Here is a 26120-nt window from a genome sequence, read left to right as displayed (position 1 = left end):
ATCTGGCCAAGCAGGCAACTCATTACCTACTCCCCTTTCCCTGACCACTCAGAGCGGTGCAATGCCAACTGTGCAGCAGCTCCAGGTGGGGAACAGCTGGCTGCTAGCCCCATCTTCCTGCAGCAGTTGAGGCACAGGGTCTTACCTCTGCCTGCTGTCTATGTTGACCAGGGCCAGACTGCAAACAGGCTACTAGAATCTGGAAATACTGTGTCCCAGAGTCTGCCACAGCCCTGCAAGCTCGTATTGTCATCAGTAGCATTTACTGACCTGTAGTTGGTCCCAGTGTCCCACTGCTCCACTCAGACCACCACTAACCCCTCCACTCTCTCATTCATTCCCTTCCTGCCTCCCACAAAAAACCACAACCCCATTCCCTGACTTTTAATTTGTAAAGGGGTTTTTGTTCTGTTTTTAAGAAGGCTGCAGCCTACTCAGAGCAAGGGTGGGTGATAGAGTTAATAACTGCAGCCCCGCCAGCCACGCTGGTGCAGCTTTACTGATGTTCTAAAAATTTCCCATGGTTGCTCACATGACCCTACTACAGGCAAAGCCTAGGGGCTGCCTTTAGACAACATTTCAATTGAAATTGGGCATTTCAACCTCTGCATTGTCACACTGCAGTCCTGGAGGCAATGCTGGTACCCAGTACTTGCCCTTTATTTTCTGAAGTCCAACAGTGCCTGACCACTCAGCTCTTACTTCTTGTGCAAGTAGAGGCCATTCTTTCAGCCAAGTATAGGCTTGAGAATTTCTGCTAACTTAGGTCTGTTTAAGATTTACAAGAGCAGAATCCTTGTTCTATCCTCCTGCCCTTGATCATTTTGAATGGCATGAGAAAAATCGCACAGTTTGAGCTCACTTCTTATTAAAACTGTTTTCTACCCACAACTGCTACTGAAGCAGTAGCTCCTGCAGTCAGCTTTTTAAAAGCCCAGATCTCTTGCACTGTGTGAACTTCTTATTTCTTGAGTGAAGTCAAATCAGCTGGTCCCCAAGCTGAAGAACATATAGTATTTTATTTAGTCTTCTGGCCTCTCTTTGAGCAGTGCTAAATTAACAGAAAAAGCAGCATAGAGGCATGTAATGAGGTAGTAGCTGGTACAACAGAGGAAGGATGGTTTGATTAATAGTAAATAAAGACGGCCAAGAAATGAGGAGAGGGTAAGGGTGCCTTGTAATGTTAGAAGTTTACTTAATAGCAATCCAGTTTACTAATCTTCCACAAGTCTCTCAGGCAGGGTTAAGAAATGTGCCAGGCTAGTTTATACTGTAAATTGAAAGCAGCAAGACACAGTGAAGCAGAATGGATATGTTTAAAAAATAGCAGAAGTTTAGACATTTATGTACAGTGTGTTTTTCTGTACAAATGAAATGATTCACAGATGTTTTATAGTAAGGTAACATTGTAGAAGAGTGTTGAGCTAGTCTGTTAAGTGAAATGAAAACAGTTCAGCACATAGTGCAGTTGTCCTATAAGATGTTAATTGAAAGTCGTAGAAACCCTGTTTCTCAGCTTGCACATCCAAGAGAATAGGAGCTTATGGCTTTTCCCTGAGTGCATTAGCTCCAGAAAGGCTGTGGCTGATCTCCTCTTGGAACGTGGTTCTGTGTTCAGGCATAATGGCACTATTGTTATTCAACAGATGCATATGTACTATATGTATTGAATCATACTTACAAACATTACAGGCAGGAGGTTGGCCCTGCAGAACTAATGCCAGAGAAAGTTGAATGAGCTGGGTTTTATTCTGACTCACATGTTCAGCAGCATCAGGTCTGAGGTCTCAAGGGGAGTGTACTTGGCAAACTGAAAAGAAATCTCTCCACTACATTGATTAAGTTGATTCCTATGAGAATAGGAAATGAAGTTCCATCTTCATTTGTACAGTCACGGTCCAGAACACAACTTCGCTGGATATGACAAACCATACCATTGTGTTGCTCATAGTAATAAGATTCCAGGGGTTTTTCCACCTACTGCATTTTGGGTCAATCCCTGCCTTCCTAAACCCATGTAATATGGCAGCAATATTGCAGCAGCTGTTGACCCAGCTGTAATCTGCTCAGAAACCAAGATGTAGCTCAGAGATGACTGTACTTGAAGTAGCATGTATAAGACAGCCCTAGCCCTCATCCATCCAAGGAAGCAAGGGGTTGAGTTTGCTCTTGAATCTAGGCTGCCTCCTGCTTGCATTGACCTGTTAAGACAAGCCAAACACCTGTTGAAGTATGTGTCTCCATTCCTCCAAAGATTAGAAGCATTCTGCACCACAGAACAGGTCTAACCTGACTCTCATGCCACACATGCATGGTCCTGATGAAAAGGGGGGGAGGAAATGTTTAATGTGGATTTAAAATGTAACAGTTTCACCTAGATACAAAGGATGGTGCATCTATGTAGCCTCTGCTATAAACATACATGTGTGATATCCTGCCAAAGAGCAATGTTACATAAGCAAAAATCCTTTTAATAAAATTTACAGAATTCTAAAAGACAGTGCCTGTGGTTTGCTTCAATATTTTGTCACCTTTGGTACTACAGAAAAGGTAAGTGCATAGAAATATTACTTCAGATAATTTTTAGCTCTGAAAACTCAGTCCACAAAAAATGGATTTTTTTTTACATTATTAATGACGATGCTAAAGCAAATCTATTGGTTTTCTGTTGCTAGTTTGCATATTCTCTTAATCCGTGAATAAGGACCAATGGTGTCATCAAAAACAAAATCCCAGAGAACTCGACACCAAGATTGGTGCTGAGGAAGGTTGTCATAATATTCTGCTGCTATCTTCTTCACCTGAAAAGAACAAGAGACCATTTAACCAGCATTGCATTGTCAGAGGTTCTTCTGGATCTAGCTTAGATTGTGTTTTACCCAATGTAACTTTTTAAAATCCACACCATTAAGTCTTTCAATGAAAAGCATCCCATGTCACAATCTGCTCTATGACTATGAATGATGTTGCATTTTTGACAACTAGTTCTCATGGAAAGAAATGAATTAGAGTTCCACATTTTCCTCTGAGTATTTTTGCTCACAATGCTTAGTAGTTCACTTTGTATGACTAAAATTACACCAGCTACAGCCATGCTTGCACTGGAAATAAATATTACAGAAACCAAAGTCTTTTTAGCTGTATCATCTAAATTCTGTTCCACTTTGTTTCCCTATTAATAGTTGCTGTTAACTTAGTCTCAAACTAATCTGGCATCCCGTTAAATTTTCCTGTAGACACAGGCCTGAAAGAATTCAGGGATGTTCTGGTTCTAGAACTTTAGTTTAAAAAAAAAATTCAATTCTGATCTGTATCTAGAGCCAGTTGGAAACTTCATAATGGGCTCCTATCTCCAATGGACTGAACCAAAGCCTTTGGTCCCAACGTGCCCTCAGAATTTGAAAATATGGGTCTGAAGCTGATCTTTGTATTTTAGTGCCACGGGACTAGAATTCAGCAGTGTTTTATGAGGCGGGAAGGGATATATGAATTAGTCTGATTCATCATGAGAACAAGGCCTTGTTATGAGCTATCAGGACTCCTCTACAGCATAATTCATGCATTTTGTGACACCCACTTTTGTTCCTGAACCCTTAAACATGTTCAGGTGCCACAATTCAGTGAAAGATCAAACCAGTTCAGAAGACACTGAATGCTGCTTGGCCACAGTTTTGTTTCTCCCTATGCGTCTTTACTAGTTGGTATTTCAGCTGCACATCTGATCTCAGACTGACAGAAATTCACCTTGCCTGCTCTCAGAAGTGCTCTCGCTATTGCTGTAGGTATGTGCACTCTTCCCATATAGCTGAGTTTTCATTTGGGGGCTGTAAACATTAACTCTGAGCAAGTTTTTTAAACCATTTTAAAGATTTTTAGTGGGAGAAGAAGCCATCTGAAGTGTAGCGTTGGCAGGGAGTTGGTTTTGCAGGCGGTAAGGTCAGCATGAAAAGGAAGAGATTTCAAGAACTCATGGAAGGGGGAGGCTATAGAAACTCTAGCACTAGCAATATTGTGGTGGTACAGGTGCTCTTACTGATAAACAGCTGAGCACTCTGCTGCTGCACGTACTTGAGTGTAGCAACAAGAGAATCAGTGGCACTGCTGTACATTTGCACAAACCTGCCAAGATTATTCTTACCGAGGCAGATTTTTTTTTTAAATTGAACTCAGCCCTTTAGACAAACAAAAGCCATAGTGTCCCAGGGAAACTAGCAGAGCTGAAAGCAGGTTTCCTTCCAGAACATTATTTACCCAGTATTTAAAAGCCAGCAAGGTTGTTGAATGCAATAAAAATTCCCCCATTTAAACTTGGACTTTTATGAGCCATTCTTCCCCTGGAGCCATTTATATGCAAGTTTTTGACCTTCAGTGAAAGAGTTTATCTAAATTTCTTAAAGTTAAAGTGTAAACCAGTGTTAGTTACACTGTAAATTCATTTACCTGTTTTTATAGTTCTCCTTTAGCATGAATTGTATAACACATTCCCAACACACAAGAAAAGAAGAAGTTACTATGTTAATAAGGAGTTGGATAAACAGCTATATAAATGCAAGGGCTAAAAGCAATCCACAAGCCTTACAACCCATACACACACCTCCCATGAGATGGTGTCCTGGAACAATACCTTAGGGTTAAGAGCCAGTTCTGATTATCACATTCTGCTGTCTCGTAAAATGTCATTGTTTCCATTAGAAAAGATTCTTCACAACCTATTTTAAAGCTATTGTGAAGGGCTGATTATATGCAGTATAAGAACAGTTCCTAAATTTCACCCTAGAGCAGATGACCGTGACCCATATGTATCAGGTCAGGAAAGAGGATGATTGTATGGGTAAGGTACTGGCCTAGGACTCTGGAGAGCTGGATTTAGACCCTGGTTCTGCCACAAACTCCCTGTATGACCTTGATGCACAGAGGGAGTATGAGTTGAGATTAATTCCACCACCCCCCCTTCCATAAAGTAGGGATAATCCTTCCTTTCCCCTGCCCCTTGGCTTGTCCATTTAAATTGTAAGCTCCTTGGGGCAAGCCTTACCATTATATGTTTATGCAGTGTCTACTAAATGGGGCCCAGCACTCAAGGCTCTAGGTGCTACTGCAATACAAATTAATAGTTACATTAGCAAAAGCACACTAGGCTCTTTGGGGAAGTGTGAAATCCACTAAGACTATTAGATCATCTCCCTCTCCCCTGAAATACAGCCACCACTGGAATGGTAAAGCAACGGCATACGATGGTTTGTGAAACTAGCGAGAGAATTTTAGGTAAACTGATTTGGCCAGGATAGCAAAGTAACACCCTTACTCTTGCAATGGTATCAGGGGCTTTTTAAATGGCCCTGGATAATCAGGAACGTGTTTTTTATGGCCCATCTGAGTCTACATCTCTAACAGCACATTTCTCTTCACCATGCTTCCTTTACGCTAATGCTCAGTTCCATAAGACTGACTGCTGTCTAGTGAGCATCACCACCACATCCTACAGCACTGGGATTTTCTCTGCCTGCCATGGGGGTATGGGCACAGACTGTTTAATTATTCAACAGGTGTCAACCATGGGATTGGAGAAGAGAAGGAGCTTAAGCATCCTGCAGTAGTGACAAACTCCTGCTCATGTTTTGAAAGGAGCTGAACAGAGCTGGCTTTGTTTATCAGTTGAAATAGCAGCTCTCTACCTTACACAAATTGAGTGTGCCCAGAATTGTATGGTCCCCTAATATGCTCATAACATTTCATGTAAGAATGCCATATAGTTTATAAGCACATCAAATACAGTTTGTTAAATATGCTGCCAGCAAAATTAGATCCCAGTTTAAACTGTTTCAGCCTAAATCATCGTATCACTAATGCTTCAGAAAGTTTTTCCAATATTATCCCACTGTGCATGAGGAAGGAGGCTCTATATCTCCCAGAAGCCACTGTTTCTGACAGCAGAGCCAGGCTCTGCAGGCTTGGTATGCAGGGGACACACTAAAATGATTTGGAGCAGCCCCACTGCAGCTGTAGGGCAACATGATTGGCAGGTCTAGAATGGATCCAGGTTGTGCATAAAGCAGGTCCAGTTCAATAAGGAATGGCAGTCCCCTAACCAACTCCAGGGCACAAGCAGCAGCATCAATAGAGCTCTGGGGCTGGTACCAATAGATAGCGAGAATGAAGTACTGAGCTTCGGAAACCTTACCTTAAAAATGTATCTGTTTGAAAAGCAGTAGTAGATTTAATGAGTTATCTACAAGAAATGAGTGAAGTTCATGGTATCTGTGTACTTAGACACTCAACTTCCTTGCTTTTTATTCAGCACTTAAGGATGGCAGATATACGTACGCCATGTCCTAAACATTGTTTCGGTAGTGTCTGGAAGACACCAGCATTTTGAGGGTTAAGTTTGATGGCCTGTTGCCTCTACTGCAGGGGTGGGCAAATGTTTGGGCCCCAGGGCCATATCTGGGTGGGAAAATTGCATGCAGGGCCATGAATGTAGGGCTGGGGCAGGTGATTAGGGGGCAGGAGGAAGTGTAAGGTGTGTGTGGGGGTGGGGTGCAGTGTGCAGAAAGGGGCTCAGGGTAAGGAGTTGGGATGCAGAGTATGGGGAAGGGGCTCAGGGAATGGGGTTAGGTGCAGGAGGAATGTGGGGTGCAGCTGGGGCTGGGATGCAGAAGGAGTTTGGGCTCTGGCATAGTGCTGCTTACCTGGAGCAGCTCTAGGGTGGTAGCACCATGCACCAGGGCCAAGGCTGGCTCCCTGCCTGGCTGCTGAAGCCCCACAGCATCCCCAGGGGGAGGGGGTGCAAAGGGTTCTGCGCAGTGCTCTGGCCTATAGGTACCTTCCCCAAAGCTCCCATTGGCCATGATTCCCTGTTCCTGGCCAATGGGAGCTGGGGGGTGGTGCCAGTAGGCAAGGGCAGCGCGCTCTCGCTCGCTCTCTCTCTCTCCAAAGCCTTGACAGGCCAGCTCTGGCCCGTGGGCTGTAGGTTGCCCACCCCTGCTGTATTGCGACATACTGGAAAGTGCACTGAAATCAAAGACGGGGATACCAATACTCCCTTTTTTCACAGTGCTGGTGTGAGGCTTAACCTGTTAGTGTTTGTAAAGAGTTTTGAACAGGGGCGGCTCTAGCCATTTCGCTGCCCCAAGCACAGCGGCATGCCGCAGGGGGCGCTCTGTCAGTCGCCCGTCCTGCGGCTCTGATAGACCTCCCACAGGTGTGCCTGCGGAGGGTCCGCTGGTCCCACGGCTTCACCAGCAGACCCTCCACAGGCATGTCTGCGGGAGGTCCACTGGAGCCGCGGGACCAGCGGACCCTCCGCAGGCACACCGCCGAAGGCTGCCTGCCTGCCGCCCTCCTGGTTTTGATACGTGGCATGCTGGGGCCTGGAGCCGCCCCTGGTTTTGATACCTTAAGATGCAAGGCATTACAGCAGCCTGAAGCATTGCCCTAATGTCTACAAGAGACTTGATAACTAGTTGGCAGCTGGTATGTTGAGGCCAGTGCTTATCCTGACCTGTACTGCCTCACTGTTTACTTCTGCTTCCCCTTTAACCATCCGACGTCTCTTCTCTTACATTGCTTGCAAGCACTTTAAGGCAGGGACTTTTTGTTCCGTTTCTATGGCACCCAGGCACCCTGGGATACCAGGCTATGACTGGAGCTCCTAGATGCTACTCCAATTCCAATGCTTTACTACAGCTGTATTCAACATCTTCCAAAGTGAGTGCTGGAGTAGTACTGAAAGTCTAAGGAAAGAATAGGGGAGGGAGACCAACAGTAATAACTGTTGTGTATTTTTACACATACCTTTAATAAGCCAGCTACTTCCACTGTTTCTGCTATCAGGTTAACTTGTGCTTCAGACAAGCACAGCTACTCCAGTTATTTTGAGGCAGTCAGTCTAGTAAGCCTGGTTTCACACTCTGCCCAGTACTTTCTCCACAAAATTTAATGAATAACTCCTTTGCCTCAGGTAGTACCCAGTGTAACAATAGATCCTTTTGTCTAATGATGGGGGGGGGGGGAAGGAAAAGATATGCGTTATCATTTGGAGCATTTTTACAAGGGTGTCAATTCTACAGATAAGTAGAATGGCTCTTTCTACCACTGGCCGGAAGAGAATGCAATATTATTAATGTGACAGTGAAAAAAATTCACACAAAGACTAGTCAGCCTTTAGCATTACATGTTTTTCTTCAAAATTGGTACGTCAGGACAGGATACTAATTTCATGATATACAAGAAAAGCAGTCATCCCACAGCTCATTGAAGGAGGAGAGGAGTTCTACTGCCATCATATGAGGCTCACATTTTAACAGCTACACCTCAACCCCGATAGAATGCGACCCGATAAAACACAAATTTGGATATAACGCGGTAAAGCAGTGCTCGGGGCGGGGGGGCTGCACATTCCGGCGGACCAAAGCAAGTTCAATATAACAGTTTCATCTATAACGCGGTAAGATTTTCTGGCTCCTGAGGACAGCGTTATATCGGGGTAAAGGTGTACTAGGTTACAGCCAGGGGCGGCTCTAGAAATCGGGCTGCCCCAAGCAGCGCGGAGCGCTGCGCCGCCCTTCCCCGGTCCCGCGGCGGGTCCCCTCTTCCCGCGGCTCCGGTTGAGCTCCCGCCGGCATGCCTGCGGCAGGTCCACCGGAGCCCGGGGCAGCGGACCTGCCGCAGTCGCCTGCGGGAGCTCAACCGGAGCCGCGGGAAGACGGGACCCGCCGCAGTCATGCCTGCGGCAGGTCCGCTCGTCCCGGGCTCCGGTGGACCTGCCGCAGGCATGCCGGCGGGAGCTCCACCGGAGCCAAATGCCGCCCCCCCGGGAAACGGCCGCCCCAAGCGCCTGCTTGGCGCACTGGTGGCTAGAGCCGCCCCTGGTTACAGCATAGCATAATGTTTCCTGTTTCTATTTGGAGATCTTCTGAGGGTCACACTGATGCAGGTTTTTCCAATGGCAAACATGTTGCTTAGGACATTCTGAATGAGCCTTACGTGATAGAAGATTAAGTTAAATATAAATTTCTGATAAGCAAATGGTGCAGTACAAGGTCCATTTATTCCCTCATTTCCCCATTATGTGCAAGACCTGATCATACTCAAACAGCTCCCATTATGTACTTGTGATAGATAAAGCTAAAGGTTCTACATCTAAAGGACCAACTATATTAGAGGATGCAACAATTCCAAGGTTAAGAGCTGCAGTTAAGTAGACCTAATGAAGTAAGTTATTTCAAGAAATGTTACCCCATTCAAATAATTTATTTGACAAATCAATTTTTTAAACCATCAATACAGCAGTGTTTTTTTGAGGGCCACTCATTCCATCCTAGCCTGTCTCCTTTAAGTGAGCCAGTGCAGCATGTGCACAAAATGGTCCCTCCAACTGTTGCAGTACTTGTGCATTGTGGTATATCCCATAATTTTAATCACAGCTCCCTGGAGTAGGTGCAGCATGCATTTGTTAGTCTTTGATCTATTGAACTGAAGGATTTTTGTAGTGTCCAAAGCCCTGAATGCTCATTAATATTAAGCAGGTACAATACAACCACTCTAAATGTATGCAATACTATATTATCACCTACATATTTGGCCTGTTCCAGTGGTGGGGGGCACAAGCACCCGAACCATGGCTCTGCCCTCCCACACAGTTTGTCACCCCCCTCTCCTCAAAGCCCCGCCCCTGCACTGCCCCTTCTCATTTGTAAAGGGGGGGGGGCATAGGCCCCTCCCCCCCATTCCAGTGCCCTGCCCATACCTCCATCCCATAAAACCTATTAATCTATTTCCACATATATTGTACACCACAATAAGCTGAAGAGGCCAAACTTAGGGTACGTCTACACTACGGGATTATTCCGAATTTACATAAACCGGTTTAACAAAACAGATTGTATAAAATCGAGTATGCGCGGCCACACTAAACACATTAAATTGGTGGTGTGCGTCCACGGTCCGAGGCTAGCGTCGATTTCTGGAGCATTGCACTGTGGGTAGCTATTCCGTAGCTATCCCATAGTTCCCGCAGCCTCCAGCCCCCTTTGAATTCCGGGTTGAGATCCCAGTGCCTGATGCGGCAAAAATCATTGTCGCGGGTGGTTCTGGGTAAATGTGGTCAGTCACTCCTTCCGCTGGGAAAGCAACGGCAGACAAGCATTTCATGCCTTTTTTTCCCTGGATTGCCCTGGAAGATGCCATAGCATGGCAATCATGGAGCCTGTTTCGCCTTTTGTGACTGTCACCGTATGTGTACTAGATGCCGCTCACAGAGGCGATTCAGCAGTGCTACATAGCTGCATGCTTTTGCTTTTGCATGATAGCAGAGATGGTTATCAGCCATATTGTAACATCTACCATACCATAAATTGGTAATAAGATGGGCATGACTACCAGTCCTTTTGCACTGTTCCATTTGCTGCTGTCATAAGTGCCCCTGGCTGCTCTTAGCCAGGGGCGCAAAAGCCAAAATTGGGAATGACTCCCTGAGTCAATCCCTCCTTTTTGGTATCTAAAAATAGAATCAGTCCTGCCTAGAATATGGGCAAGTGTACTAGAGAACCACTGTATCAGAGAACCAGAGAGCACAGCTGCTGTGTGTCAGATCCTGCATAGATTATGAGCTGTATGCTATTCACAGGGGGTGCTCCTGCAACAACCCCACCTGTTCATTCCATTCTTCCCCAGCCTTCCTGGGCTACCATAGCATTGTCCCCCCACTTGTGTGATGAAGTAATAAAGAATGCAGGAATACTTGTTAGTGAGAAATGAGTGGAAGGCAGCCTCCAGTTGCTATGATAGTCCACATAGGACATTAAGGAGTGTGGAGGAGAGGAGCCCAGCATCCTGCTGCTAGTCCAGGGGCAATTGAATCTTTTCTTTACACATGAAGGGTGGGGGCTGATGAAGCTCAGCCCCCTGTTGCTATGATGATGATGGTTATCAGCCATATTGTACCATCTACCAGGAAAAATTAGGACCAGGCGCCCTTGATTGACCTAACAGATGCTGGTCATCATGGTTACCAGTCCTTTTGCACTGCCCCATGTGCCAATAGGCTGATGACGAGGACAGATACCAGTCGTATTGTACCGTCAGCCAGCCATAGCGTGGGGGGAGCAAGGATGTTGGTGTTGAGTGCTGCACCCTCGCATCTATCTGCAGCATTCAGTAAAGATAGGGTGACATGTAAAAGAGTCAAGAGAGGATTGTTTTCCCTTTCACTTCTGGGGGTGGGGGGGGGTGCGTAAATTGCCTAGCTATGCCCTGACCCACCGCGGACACTGTTTTTGACCCTAGAAGCATTTGGAGCTCAGCCAAGAATGCAAATGCTTTTCGGAGACTGCAGGAACTGTGGGATAGCTTGAGTCCTCCAGTCCATGAGCGTCCATTTGATTCTTTGGCTTTCCGTTACGCTTGCCACGCAGCAGTGCGCTGAGTCCCTGCTATGGCATCTGTCTGGAGATATTTAAAAAATGATTTTGAATTTCGTCTTCTGTAACGGAGCGCTGATAGAACAGATTGCTTGCCCTTACAGCGATCACGTCCGCATGGTCCATGCGGGAGCTCTTTCTTTATTTTGATTTTTAACTGCATCACCACCCGTGCTGATCGGAGCTCCACGCTGGGCAAACAGGAAATATTCAAAAGTTCGCGGGGCTTTTCCTGTCTACCTGGCCACTGCATCCAAGTTCAGATTGCTGTCCAGAGCGGTCAGTGGTGCACTGTGGGATACCGCCCGGAGGCCAATACCGTCGATCTGCGGCCACACTAACCCCAATCCGATATGTTAATACCGATATTAGCCCTACTCCTCTCGTTAGGGAGGAGTACAGAAACCGGTTTAAAGAGCCCTTTATACCGATATAAAGGGCCTCTTAGTGTGGACGGTTGTGGCGTTAAATCGGTTTTACGCGCCTAAAACCGGTTTAAACGCGTAGTGTAGACCAGGCTTTAGGAAGTTGAAGAATTGGAACTCTTAGGTAATGTTTTTCATGCAAAAGAAATTACTATCATATTGTTAAACTTCCTTGCACTGCCTGTCTGTGTGTAACCCTCCCCCACACTCCCATTTTTGGGTCTTTGACCTCTATTTTCTCCCACAACGGTCTTTTGGCAGGTTGAAAGGTATGCTTTAGCCTTAATTAAAAGTGGATATTGCTATAATACAAGTCATTCCAAATTAAGCTACTCTATCAACTTTTACAAGGATCCACATATATGCTTACCATTGGCAGCTTGCATCCAGGAATGCTGGGGAAATCATGGTGCTCCATGTGGTAGCCTGCATTAAAGGTGATCCAGTTGAGAGGTCCATAATAAGAATAGGTTTCGTAGCCTTTTAAGAACATGTAATGTTCTGCTATGAAGTGCCCAGCAATAGGATGCAAACCCATGCAAAGTAATGTGCCTGCTATTAAATAAACAACAGGCTTCAGGCCCCATAGGTAGTAGATTATAAAATCAACAGAGAATTGCACCAGGGCATTAAATATTTCCATCTGAGTAACTGCTTTGGGGTTCACGTAAAGAGGTCTCAGGCCGTAGAAGAATGGTTGGAGGATGAGCCAAATAAATTTCCGAAATGGAGTGCAAAAGAACCAGCCTTCAAAGTCAGTTGGAACATCCACATCCAAAGTATCTCCACCAAGGTATCGATGATGGTCAATGTGGTATTTCTTGAAGGAGGCGGAGTAAGGAAGTCCAAATGGCAGGTTGGCAAACACTGCAAACCATCTATTCCACTTGGCCTGCTTGTTACCAAAGGCAACATTGTGTGAAATATCATGGATCGCTAGTGCCATTGAGTGATTGATGCAGCCCCCAAAAGCATAAGCCCAGAAGAAAATCCATTTCCAAGATAAATCTTTCACCAAGTAGCAGGCTAGAAGCTGTGTCAACACCATTCCAGACACAATCCATTTTAAGTGGGGATCTGGTCCCATTAGAGATTTAATTGTTGGATATTTGGCTGAAGGGGGGTGGGGAGGGAGAAAAAACAAGACAACTCATTAAGTATCAGGAAAGTAAGCATAGTCACCACGTGCATTCCTATCTAATTTCTTCCACTAAAAGTTTATGCACCGGGGCCTAGTCGTTCAGAAAGTATTGCACAGGTACAGAATTACTCCCATGCGGTGTGCATTAACCCTACTGAAAGAGTAGCTTCAAACACTGTTACCCTGCACCACGCCTCTCTTGAGTAAATGTACAGCCCTGATATCTGGTCCCTGGTACCACGTGCACTGGGAAGTGGGATGGGGAATGTGTGGTTGTATCCTAAGAGCCACTAAAGTAAAAACTGCAGGAGCACCTTGTATCAAGCAAGTCACTCCCCTGGCTATTTGACCTGATCTGATCGACATTGCTCTGCTCTGGATAATAGCAGATTGATGGTAGAACCACAGAATGGACCCCAAAGTAGACAGAGGTGTTTTGACACCCACAAACCAGAGGTGCTAGCAGGGGGGCAGAATACTGGACACAAGACATCCATAGAGAGCACTTGTGTGCTCTTTTGTACAGGCCCCAATAAGGGAAAAAACACTAGCATTTTACTCATTAATCTGACCTTTTTAAAATCACCAATGGTTATATCAGGAACCAGTCCTCGTTTGCACTGACATCATAAGAGAAACCAATGCTATAATTATCAGGAGAAAGGAAGGAAGATAAGTGGTAGATTTCCATATCTTTGTATTCATTAGCCTTAGTAAAGTTACATACCAGGGTTAGGTATGAATGGCACCCAGAAAAATCCATAATAACCTTATATAGTTCTGACTGTGGGTCTTCACAGCACCATGGAAAGATATTGCAATGAGATAAGACATCTGATTCATCCTCCAGGCTGGTTCATGATTGCCGCATACAGAACATTTACTAAAATGCTATGTCCAATCCAGTTTTATGTAGCTACAGCATTAGAGATCCATTACAAGACATTTGTTATATGGTAGGAACATGCTTCTGATATAAAAGATGTAAAGTATTTGGCAACATACTCCTTTAATTGATCAGGATGTCCTATTTTGCACTTTACTCTTTTGGGTGTGTATCTATAAGAAGTTCTATTTTAACTGCTAACCCTCAATTTGATGGGATAGAATTAGATATTGACAGTGCTCAGCATTTCCAGTTAATACTAGCTATTGGGAAACACTGAAATCCTTGGAGGAAGGTGCTATATAAATGCAGAGTATCTGTCACTCTTAGTGCCCATAACAGGAGCTGTGTGTATTCATGAAGCATCATGCACTTCAACGGTGACAAAGTTATCATAGAATATCAGGGTTGGAAGGGACCTCAGGAGGTCATCTAGTCCAACCCCCTGCTCAAAGCAGGACCAATCCCAAGACAGATTTTTACCCCAGATCCCTAAGTGGCCTCCTTAAGGATTGAACTCACAACCCTGGGTTTAGCAGGCCAATGCTCAAACCACTGAGCTATGCCTCCCTAATAGGGGTCAAAGAAGAAACCATATGTTTTACATAAGGATCATGAATTCAAATTCTTCCAGAAGGTATTACACATTCTGTAAATTATGATTTATTCTTTACAATGAAAGGAGATTAATTTGACTAACTATACTGGGGGGAAATCTTGGCATCTCTACTCATACTCTTACTTGGGAGCCAGAGGGTTGATTGGCTGGGATTAGTTCAGATTGTGATTGAGGATGAAGAGGAGTTAAATTAGTAATTCAGGGTTAGAATCAGTCTCTGCAACCCAGTAACATCTCACTGTGGCCAATACCATATGCTTCAAGGAAAGGTGCAAGAAATTCTATACAAGGCAGTTATGGAATGAGGTTTTATATCCTTATTTGATAGGATAAAAAAATAACTCTGGATATTCTCCCCATGCCAAGTAGTCTGATCTTGAACCACAAGCTGCTCTTTGCTTCAAGATATCATGCAGCAATGAATTCATAAGTTACTTATGTAAAGATGCATTTCCTTTTATCAGTTTAAACATGTTCCCTTCTGGTTTTGTTGAATGTCCACTTGATTTACAAGAGAGGGGAAAAAAATCCACCACCACACCATAAGAATGTGCAATTTACTTTGTGCCCCATTTCATTATAGCCTCCTAGTAGGTCCCCCCTTTAAAGAGATCCTATATCCTTTCCAATTTTTCCCTCACATGAGATTCTATGTCTTTATCACTCATCTTTGGAGCCTTTTATTTCTGCACTACGCATATTAATAAGTATAACTCACATGGGGAAAGTTACAGGATCAATTCCTTAATCTGGGAAGTGTGGCTGCAAACTATGTATCCACACTGGGTGATGGGTGATTTTTTTTATATATATAATTAGACAAGTAAATGTCATCTGACCATTACACCACATTTGTTATTTCATCAAAATCAGATTATGAAGGTGTGGAACAGTGCTGCTGTGGATACTGTAATCATCGGAGGCAATGCAAATAAATCCTGTGACTTCGCCAGCAGTGACAGGTGTAGCATACACAGGATACGGAAGTTTTGTACTAAAAAACAGATTCAATTAAATAGAGAAAAGTGAATTTCCATAATCTCAGTAATTCAATATTATTTATAATGTGGGGGTTCCCAGAGGCCCCATTGTGCTGGACACTGTACAAATACACGGGAAGGCACACCCAGCCCTGAGAAGCCTGCAACATCACTTTTTGTTATTCCTATTACCAAACCACGTATGAGCCCTAGTCACAGACCAGGACCCCATTAGGGGCAGACATGCCAAATCCATGGGAAAAAAGTGCAGAAATTGGGCTTGTTTTGGGCTTAATTGGCTTGTAGCTTTTTTTTTTTTTTTAAATTGGCTCCTGCCAAGCAGGGGGGTGGGAAAGGCGGGGAGAAGAGAGTCAGCGATGCACAGTGGGCCCACCAGTCCCAGACTCCACAATGGGAGAATCTAGTCTCAGAATGTTGGGGTTCTCAGGGATTGGCTTGTTTTGAAATGGGACCAGCTTGATTTTTGGCTTATTGTGAAAGTTGGGGTGCTCATTTACCACATGAAAGTTGCTGAAAGTTCCTTCCTTTCTCCTGATTAGGTGTTGTATAAACATACATAATTAAACAACTGCCACGTTCTTATTTCAGATGAAGTTAGTAGATTTTAGTATGCCATGGGATCATTTCTCAATACCCAGCCAGCTAGCAGCATTAAGGCACAAGGCCTTCACACAACATCTCATCCTGAAGGATGGCATCATGCAGTCCTTTGGTCAGATTGCCCACTGTAGGCATTAAACCACATACAGTGCATTTCTACCTAATGCAAACACCCACCGGAAAAGTGTCTACTCATATATTAAAAGGAAAGCATCTCCTGAATAGCTACACAATTCAGATTCTTGTCATAAGAACATAAGAATGGCCATACTGGGTCAGACCAAAGGTCCATACAGCCCAGTATTCTGTCTACTGACAGTGGCCAATGCCAGGTGCCCCAGAGGGAGTGAACCTAACAAGCAATGATCAAGTGATCTTTCTCCTGCCGTCCATCTCCACCCTCTGACAAACAGAGGCTAGGGACTCCATTCCTTACCCATCCTGGCTAATGGCCATTAATGGACTTAACCTCCATGAATTTATCTAGTTCTCTTTTAAAACCTGTTATATTCCAAGCCTTCACAACATCCTCAGGCAAGGAGTTCCACAGGTTGACTGTGCGCTGTGTGAAGAATAACTTCATTTTATTTGTTTTAAACCTGCTGCCCATTAATTTTGTTTGGTGGCCCCTAGTTCTTATATTATGGGAACAAGTAAATAACTTTTCCTTATTCACTTTCTCCACACCACTCATGATTTTATATACCTCTATCACAGGGGTAGGCAACCTATGGCACATGTGCCAAAGGCGGCACATGAGCTGATTTTCAGTGGCACTCACACTGCCCAGGTCCTGGCCACCAGTCCTGGGAGATCTGCATTTTAATTTAATTTTAAATTAAGCTTCTTAAACATTTTAAAAACCTTATTTACTTTACATACAACAATAGTTTAGTTATATATTATAGACTTATAGAAAGAGACCTTCTAAAAACATTAAAATGTATTACTGGCATGCAAAACCTTAAAATTAGAGTGAATAAATGAAGACTTGGCACACCACTTCTGAAAGGTTGCTGACCCCTGCTCTATCATATCCCCCTACCCCCCCGGCCCCTTAGTCTCCTCTTTTCCAAGCTGAAAATTTCTAGCCTCTTTAATCTCTCCTCATATGGGACCCATTCCAAACCCCTAATCATTTTAGTTGCCCTTTTCTGAACTTTTCCTAATGCCAGTATATCTTTTTGAGATGAGGAAGAACACATCTGCACACAGTATTCAAGTTGTGGGCATACCATGGATTTATAAGGGCAATAAGATATTCTCTGTCTTATTCGCTATCCTTTTTTAATGATTCCTAACATCCTGTTTGCTTTTTTGACTGCCGCCACACACTGCATGGACATCTTCAGAGAGCTATCCACAAGGACTCCAAGATCTTTCCTAATTAGTTGTAGCTATTATTGTCCATTATTTCAAAGCCATTTAGTTGCTTAGAGTATTTTTGCATACATATTTAAAAGATAATAGAATAGTTGACTGATTGTGCAATATACATGATACCTTGCACTAGATTGTAGGTACCAGCCACATCTGAAAGCAAAATTTTCTGATCATGCCATACTGATTGTATTGAAAGATACAGTAATAAGTACAGAAAAAGCTTGCAGTCAATTCAAGTACCTTACTATCTGCATAAGTTTAGCTCAGGAACAAGACTGTGGTTAATTTCAGGAACACTGTACGCAAGAAACCCTGAGGTAAATTCTGGCATAATAGTTAGTGGCACAGAAAGATTGTCCTTAGGTTAATACTGCCAAACATTTGTTGACTATTTTTCACATACTCTTTAGTCTCCTATGCCATTATTGCACTGCCAGAAAATGGAATTGAAAAGAATAGCTGAGATTGCTAGGCTTGCTCTACTGACATACAGCGGCGGTGGCGGGGGGGGGGGGAGAGAGGGAAATAAAAAATAAAGAGGCTCTTAAAAAGGCCTCCTGGTTCACAAGTGCAGCACGTGCAAAGTATTTGTTACTTTGTTGTTCTGACATATGCAAAACATCATGGCACATGCTAATGAGGCTCAACTTTAAAATAAAAGGCTAAATTTCATCCCTTAGAATAGTCAATCAGAATTGATAATTGCAGTTTAACCATAACTAAAAGACATGCAGATGAATGAGATCCATTGACTAAGAAGGGCTATGTCAAAGTGGGTGTTTTATATAAGGTCAACATTTATTTATGAATCAGGCTAAGGTATTCCAAAAGGCATAGGAAGAAAGAACAAATATTTTCACCTGAAAAAGTAATACACACAGTCAGAGCCTGTGATACTACCATAACAACTTTTCATGGATGCCTAAGTTCTTTGGCCCGTGTGGCCTAACAATAGCTATCAGGCCTTGGCATGTCCTAAACAGAAACATTGGTTCTTTAAGAAAAGTCTCATATACAGCTACTTGAATTGCCTGTGCAGCACTACACGTAGCAAAACTCATATTTTAATGGACATTTCAGCCCTTTGTTGCAGCACAGCAACTTAGTAAAGCATCCTTAATGGTAGGTGGTATTATTAGTACAGACATTGCAAGAGTAGCTCAAGGGGATGCTGGTCAGAGCCTACCTCAATTTGCTTTTTGCTTAAATAGGGCTTGTACAGCGTGAAAGGTTGTGAATGGTTCCAGAGGTAACAGATTTTTAACACCAAGGATGTTCCCCTGCAGCATTTTTGGCTCAAACATTACAGCATTGGACTAGAGTCTGAGATGCTGACTAGAAAAGTGACTAAACAAACACTGACTACTTTCACTGCACAATGGAAGCAAGTGAAGGCTGTACTGTGATGGGATGGTGCCATATTGGTGTGGCCATACTGAATGAATGGTGTGAGAACATATCTTGACATAACTGAACTGCGAAAGAGGATTCTGGGAACAGAATCTCTCTCTTGGCATCTGCCTGATGCTAGAGGTGAAACTGACTGGCTCCATGCTGTGTATATGATTAATACTGATCTTTGAGTCAGTAAATATGTCCACTTGAAAGCAAACAACACATGTAGAACATCTTGAGTGGAGCCTGGGCTGACCGGGGCATCTTGACCCTGTTGAGGGACATCACACAAGGGGCCGAAGTGAATGATTGATAAGGGAGTGAATGTGGGGTAATGTTCAGTTGGCATCACTCTGCAGTCTCCTCCTAAAGTATCAATTGGGTAAAAAATTAGTAGCCACACACCCACTGGGCATGATTTTAAGACATGTGACTCCTTTGAGGAAATAGAGTATAAAAATCAAGCAAATTAAATTACTGTTGAGGGATTCCTTAATTAAAACACTTAATGCTGCTAGACAGAGTAGTCAGAACTCTGCTCCGTGGGCTCAAGTAGGACTGTGAACCAGAAGGGTCTCCAGGCAGGCAAGGCCTTGCCTCGAGGGAATCCGAGACAGACCAGAGGGCTGAGGAGACCAGACTTGGAGAGAAGAAGCTGTCCATAGAATTGGTAACCACTTTCTCTATTTGCCAAGCAGGAACTGTGTGAGGCTAGCATAGGGCCTGTTTGTGTATGTTTGTGAAAGAGAGGCTCGCTAAGAGGAACGTATAGCACTTAAAATAGTTCTTAATGTCCAACATAGGTGTTATGTGCTTAAATGTAACCCTTTACCACTTGTGTAATTTCTTCTCAGATAAACTGCAGTGTATGCAAGAATAATTACTGTGGACCTTTTTCACTGGTATGACAGTAATCTGCTCCACTCGGAGCCATTAAAGATCCATTCCAGGGTAGTAGCCCCCTAGTGCCAATCCCCTCCCTGCAGGGCTACACACCATTTTGTATTCAAAGGCAGCCTGCTTTATGCGCTGTGCTCTTTCAGGGGCACCTTACTTTTGTTTTGTAGGGTTCCCCCCCCCCCACCTTCATCTTATGCAATGAAGATCACTGATTGAAAGTAGATAGCTGTTCTTTGTGTATGGGAAACAAAACATTTTGTAATTATTTCTTTTAATAATCTAAGTTACTAGCAACAAAATTAAGGAAGTTTACCCTAAAAATATCCCTTTAAAAGGTTCAGAATGAGGAGCATTATTACGCTACACGTCACTAACTAGTAGTTGCTCACTGAGGTCACCCCAGTCAAAAAATGGTTTTGAAAATACTGTAGCATATTAGAGTCAGTCATCTTGTTACATTAATGTCATGTGTTAAACTGGTGCTGTGAAATTAGTCTTCCCACATCTAAGACCCCTCAGTCAAATGGATGCAGGGCAGAATTATAACTATACAAATAGAGATTTCCAATTACAGTTGGAGAAATCTTTTCAACATGGCAAGAAATAAGTAGGCAATAAAACCTACTAATATTGGCCGAGGCTACTGCTCCGTGCTCCCCCTCTGCATCAAGAATGGCAGTTGATCTCTTGCTCTGGGCTCCCCTTACTGTTGCCTCAGAGAGCTGAGCAGGTGGTCCATTCTCACATGCAGAACAAGAGGCCTGCAGCCTGCCAGTGGCAGGACAGTGGGGACATTTCTCCTTACTGACATGAGAAGCTCACATCGTATATTTAATGTTTATAGTGGCATAATTATGCATGGCATGTTAGAGAGAAAGACAGAAGGGAGGCTGTATGGCAACAGTAAGGAAAGGGAGCTTTAAAGAAGCAGGGGTTGGAACTATACTTCTGTTTAGCAGAGAGGGGAAGTTTTATTCCCTCATCCTCCTCTTTACTTTGACTCATGACTAGATGACAATAGCAGCAACATGCATGTGCAATGGAAGTAAGGACATTCCTCTTTACACCAGGCTTTCAAAGGGCATTATAAACAAAGGGGGGGGGGAGGAAAAGAGAAAAAAAAAAACACCCACAACCCAGTGACACCTGGGCCTCCAGGACAGTGCCCTGTTAAACAAACATGAAGTCACTCTGAAGTGACTTCCTGCCAGAACAAATAAGAGGCACAGCATATTTAACCTTACCACACTGCTGCACCCTTTAATTGATCTGGTATTTATATGGAAGAAGGATCAAAGTAAATGTATTTTCACTCCATTCTCTCATGAAAAGGCTGTGTTTTTCAGCAGCTCACCAGAATGAACAAATCCTTTTGTGTGTTTTAATCTCTCCCTTCACCCACAACCCCCAGCAAGCTAACTTGGGGATACTAGCACTACATAATTAATAATGATAAACCAGACGGTTTTAGATACAGAAATGTTGCACTCACCAACACTTAAATTCCCTCTCCCCCTCTGGCCTAAGTGAAGTAATATATTCCCACATAGGTGGCAAAGTATCTCCCAGTTTCTCTATTCCCTCAGAGAGCTCTTGGACCAGATGAGGACTGGATAGATTCCCTTCAGAAACTCTCAATACAACTTTTAATTAACCACCAGGTGTGCTGTTGAGTGACAAGAGACACTGCAATGATGGGATGTTTGTGGTGATTTGGTGTTATTCTCAACGTTGGCCCAAAAGAGACAGCTTGATATTGAGAGATAGAGCAAAGCCAGTATTACTGCGGGTATTATAATTAAAAAAGTATTTGCTATTAGAAGACCAAGGACCAAAAATGTAGGACACTAACCTAAATACTTCTGAAAAGTCACTCAAGGAGTCAAAATATACAAAAGCAAGGAACATTTTTACAATCTGAACTTCATTTTAATTTGAGCAAGTCAAGTAAAATAATAAATAATTAGTCTAAATGAGAGGTTGGTTGTGATGTTACCTAAACATATCTGGGCTTTCAGTTGGGATGGTTTATTTCAGATTAAAAGCATCGATGAAGACGGAGTGTAAAGTCTCCATGAGAAAAGCATAATAGATGAAGGTCAACAGCAGCCATTTTGAACTCATTCATCACAGGGTGTGCTTTTTAGGTACAGCAAAGTGCCCAATGTACAGCTGGATATATAGTAAAAACAGCCTTAGGCCACGTACCGATGCAACTAGGCTGCTGTAAGATCTTCCGTGTAGCCACTCTATGCCATCGACATAATTAAACCACCCCCACCTGTCGCTAAGTCAGCAGGAGAGCGTCGCCCACCGACAGAGCACTGTCTACATCGGCACTCCTGTTGGTGTAACTTGTCATTCAGGGTATGTTTCCTCTCCTCCCTCCCCCCCACCCACACCCTTGAACATCATAAGTTACACCGACAAAATTGCTAGTGTAGACGTAGCAGCCAAATAGCCTTTATGTCAGTGACTCAACCACAAAGTCAGACATCAGAAAACAATGGTGATTTCTTGCAGTTGCTCACTAAGGCTGTGTCTACACTACAGCCTATGTCAGCAAAACTTATGTTGCTCATTCACACCCAAGTTGCACAAACAAGCACTTGTGTGCACAGCACTATGTCAGCAGGAGAGGTTCTCCTGTCGACATAGCATATGCCGCTCATGGAGGTAGGTTTTTTTGCCAACAGAAGAGCTCAACCCCGTTGGCATAGAGCATCTTCACCAGATATGCTGTAGCAGTGCAGTGCAGTTATACTGATACAGCAGTGCTGTACATATAGGAATAAGTCTTTCACAAAAGAATTACCCTGTATTGTAAGAACAAAAGAATGGTCATAGTGGGTCAGAACAATGGTTCATTTAGCCCAATACCCTGTCTTCCAACAGTGACCAATGCCAGATGCTTCAAAGGGAATGGACAGAACAGGGCAATTATTGAGTGATTCAGTCCCAGCATCTGGCAGTCAGAGGCTTAGGGACACCCATAGCATGGGGATGCATCCCTGACCATCCTGGCTAATGCCATTGATGGATCTATCCTCCATGAACTTCTAATATATATGTGTTTCAAAAAATATATAATTATAGTTTTGGCCTTCACAATATCCCCTGGCAAAGAGTTCCACAGGTTGACTGTGCATCAATTACACTGTTTTCCTTAAGAGGGAACAAAATGAATTTGTCATTCTAGAGACCTGGTAATTAGATTTAGAGTTAAAAGGTAAATCACTTTCAGCTATAACATTCAAAGCCAGTCACTGGAAAGGTTAACTGATTCAGTCATTATCTCAGCTGTATTTAAGCACCTCTGTTCTTTTAAAGTTCTGTGAAGCAAAACACCATTCTCCAGTAAAGTATTAGAATGGTTTTACAAACTTAGATTTGATCATGCATGCAAGTGAGGTCTCATTCTATCTAGGCTTTAATATTCTGCTCATTGTGGTATCTGGATGCCTTTATCTAACTGAAACTAACATTTGTTGTAAGAGAATATCATTTAAAAATCAATAACTCAAACACAATTAAGAATTGGCACCACCCACTGTGGGTGAAAAGTCTGGGCCAGGCAGTGACACACACAGCACATCCTGGAGTCCAGGATGGTTTTCAATCTCATTATACCTGGTTGCATACATAGGACATCTCCTGCACTGCACCATACTGTCTAGCCCATGTCTGATCAGGAACAGTAGAGTATTGACCTGTATGAAGCCCTGCATGAACACTGGCTGATTGTGCCCCCTCTCTGCTCTATAAATTATCTGTTTTATGCTATGCAGAGTATAAAGGTTAATGATTAACTAGGAAGCAAGGGCTTCCCCTACCCTTAACTCTACAAGGCAGGGGGAGGATATTGCTAGTCTGTATGGGATACTGTACCAGGCACATTGTCAGCTCTCAAATAATGGGATAACAATAAGGAGGAGTGGGAAAGTGAGAAAGACAACAGGGCAGGGGGAGAATAATGGGTAGGAACAGAACCTCGGGAGGCTGAGGGGAAAAGGAAAAAAAAAGAATAAGATGAAGACAAATGGGAGAAAAAGAGCAACCAAATTCAAAGAGATGGAAGGAGGGGTGGGGCGCAAAGGGCACAAACAGGCTAAGGGAGCAAGTCCTGTTCCTCCTTTGCCCGTGTTCAGGTATGAAGAGTAGTTACACAGTCGGATAGGCAGCAGTTCCAATCCTGTTGAACTCTGCTGTTGTGACATAAGATAGAGTGACAGTCTATCCATCAGGTAGACAAAACCTATATTGTATAATTAAAATCTTGAAACTCACCTTCTGAGCAATGGGCAGTTAGTACCAATTGTGGAGGGTGAACATTACTGGCTCAAGACGAGATGGTCAGAAAATAGTGACCATGCTTTGAAGTCTGAATTTTTTTGATTTTTCTAATCACCATCTCCCAAACATCCTTCTTCAGTGACAAAATGGAAAAAGAAAGGGAGAGAAATGGAAATGGGAGTAGGGGAAAGAGGGGACCAAAACAACTTTCATTTTTCTTTGAATTTTGTTGAAAAATTGGAACATTTAAAAACCACTAACTTTTTCTGTTAAAATTCTCATTTCAGGAGAGACAACGTTTCATCAGAAAAGTTGCAAATGAAAAAATTCACCTAGTTCTATTCCCAGGTAATGGCCAACTGTGACCCAGGGCGCCAACTAGCAAAGGGTTCACTTTGTTCTTTACAAGCAACTCCTTTCTGAGACCTGACAAACTCATACATGTAACACATTGCTTCCTTGGTGTTTATCCATAAAGGGTAGCATATGAAGTATCTACTGAAAGCTTGTAACTTATCAATACTCAGTCATTGTGAGATGTGTGTACAAAGAATAATGCAACTATGTTGAAAATTATGGCCTTGGAGTGAAAAAAGTAACCAGGGAATCATGAGTCTCAGTAATAACCCATTCAAGCAGGAGGAAGTGGTCATCCCTCCTGGGCTAGTCAATTACGTAGTGTATTGCTCAATTGTCCACCTTTGCATCAATCCAGAAAAAAAGTCAATGAAAAACCAAAGAAACTATATGCATCAAAACCACTGGTGACCAGGAATATGACAGTGAGAGGATGGCTCTGTCTGTGGATAAAGGCAAAAGACTGATTCAGTATATCTAAGAGTATAGAAAGACATTGGGCATCCATTCATTGAGGAGGTACCTTGATGAATTAGGGTGCTTCATGAAAGACTGTGTCCTGGCTCCTTGGGACCAGGAAACACTGCAAAAGACTAAACGTTGGGGGTGGGAATCTACTCTATTAGATATTAATGTTACTCTTCCTATGTGTTCACATTTTGTTTTTTATGTAACCATTTGTTTCCATCACTCACACTTGTTTCGGTTTCAATCTCAATTCTCTAAATTATTTTGTTTTACTATACTCAAACAGATGTCAGAGTGGTAAGAGGTAAAACTGCTAAGCCCAGGGTGCCCTGTTCTGTTGAGAACCAAGGATCTGGGATTTCTGTGGGAATTCAGTGATCTGGGGATGGATATCACAAGGGGATACTTTGAAGTGACTCAGAGGCAAGGGTGCATCTATTGTCAATGGATAGGGCTGATATAGCCCAGAGGAGAGTACTTGAGTGGCCATCAGGCTGCTTGCATCAAGGGGGCTAGCACAGGTAAGACTCCCTTATGCTAAAGGCAAGCAGCAATAAGATGACTCACAGTCCTAGGTGCTCCAACAAGCAGGGCCGGCTCCAGACCCGGCTCCAGAACCCAGCGCGCCAAGCGCGCGCTTGGGGCGGCATCCCACAGGAGGGCGGCAGGCGGCTCCGGTGGACCTCCCGCAGGCATGCCTGCGGAGGGTCCGCTGGTCCCGTGGCTCCGGTGGACCTCCCGCAGACATGCCTGCGGAGGGTCCGCTGGTCCCGTGCAGGGTCCGCTGGTCCCGCGGCTCTGGTGGACCTCCCGCAGATGTGCCTGCAGGAGGTCCACTGGAGCCACGGGACCAGCGGACCCTCCGCAGGCACGTCTGCGGGACGTCCATCGCAGCCGCGGGACCGGCGACTGCCAGAGCGCCCCCCACGGCGTGCCGCCGTGCTTGGGGCAGCGGAAATCCTAGAGCCGCCCCTGCCAACAAGTGTCTCACTCATGAGAAAGAGAAAACCCATCAGAACAATCCCCATTTTTTCTATTTATTAAGCTGTTCCCCAGAAGGATGAATAAGGCACTGGACAAGGACTCCAGAGAGTGGAGATCAACTCCCAGCTTTGGCCTAGCCATTTTGCTGGCAAGGATGGACATAGTTTTTGCCCACCCTCCCACATCTCCCTCTCCACCCCAGTGGCTAAGCCAGCAGTGGGGAACCTTTCTTCCTATTAGGGGCAACT

At 43.9% G+C, this 26120-nt stretch overlaps 1 protein-coding gene and 1 long non-coding RNA gene across 4 annotated transcripts in view; one reads left to right on the top strand and one right to left on the bottom strand.

The window, feature by feature from the left end:
* Window positions 1–36: 36 nt before the first annotated feature.
* The window catches only part of DEGS2 (delta 4-desaturase, sphingolipid 2), a 30888-nt gene continuing 4804 nt past the window's right edge, over window positions 37–26120 (bottom strand). Inside the window, exons 2-4 of one of the 3 annotated variants that reach the window (XM_039536886.1) lie at window positions 13559–13630; window positions 12216–12958; window positions 37–2801 (exon numbers count right to left, since the gene is read on the bottom strand). In XM_039536886.1, coding sequence (XP_039392820.1) covers window positions 2655–2801; window positions 12216–12932 — 864 coding nt within the window. In that variant the 5' untranslated portion in view covers window positions 12933–12958; window positions 13559–13630 and the 3' untranslated portion in view covers window positions 37–2654. The remainder of the gene's footprint in view (window positions 2802–12215; window positions 12959–13558; window positions 13631–26120) is intronic. The other 2 variants (XM_039536884.1, XM_039536885.1) reach the window with 2 other exon arrangements.
* On the top strand, window positions 3315–24561 carry LOC120404408. Its single transcript, XR_005597977.1, has 2 exons — window positions 3315–3782; window positions 24351–24561. It is a non-coding gene; the product is annotated as an uncharacterized LOC120404408 (long non-coding RNA).

Source organism: Mauremys reevesii, linkage group 4, assembly GCF_016161935.1.
Source record: "Mauremys reevesii isolate NIE-2019 linkage group 4, ASM1616193v1, whole genome shotgun sequence".
Classification (NCBI taxonomy): Eukaryota; Metazoa; Chordata; order Testudines; family Geoemydidae; genus Mauremys; species Mauremys reevesii.
This window is presented reverse-complemented; position numbering and strand designations above follow the sequence as displayed.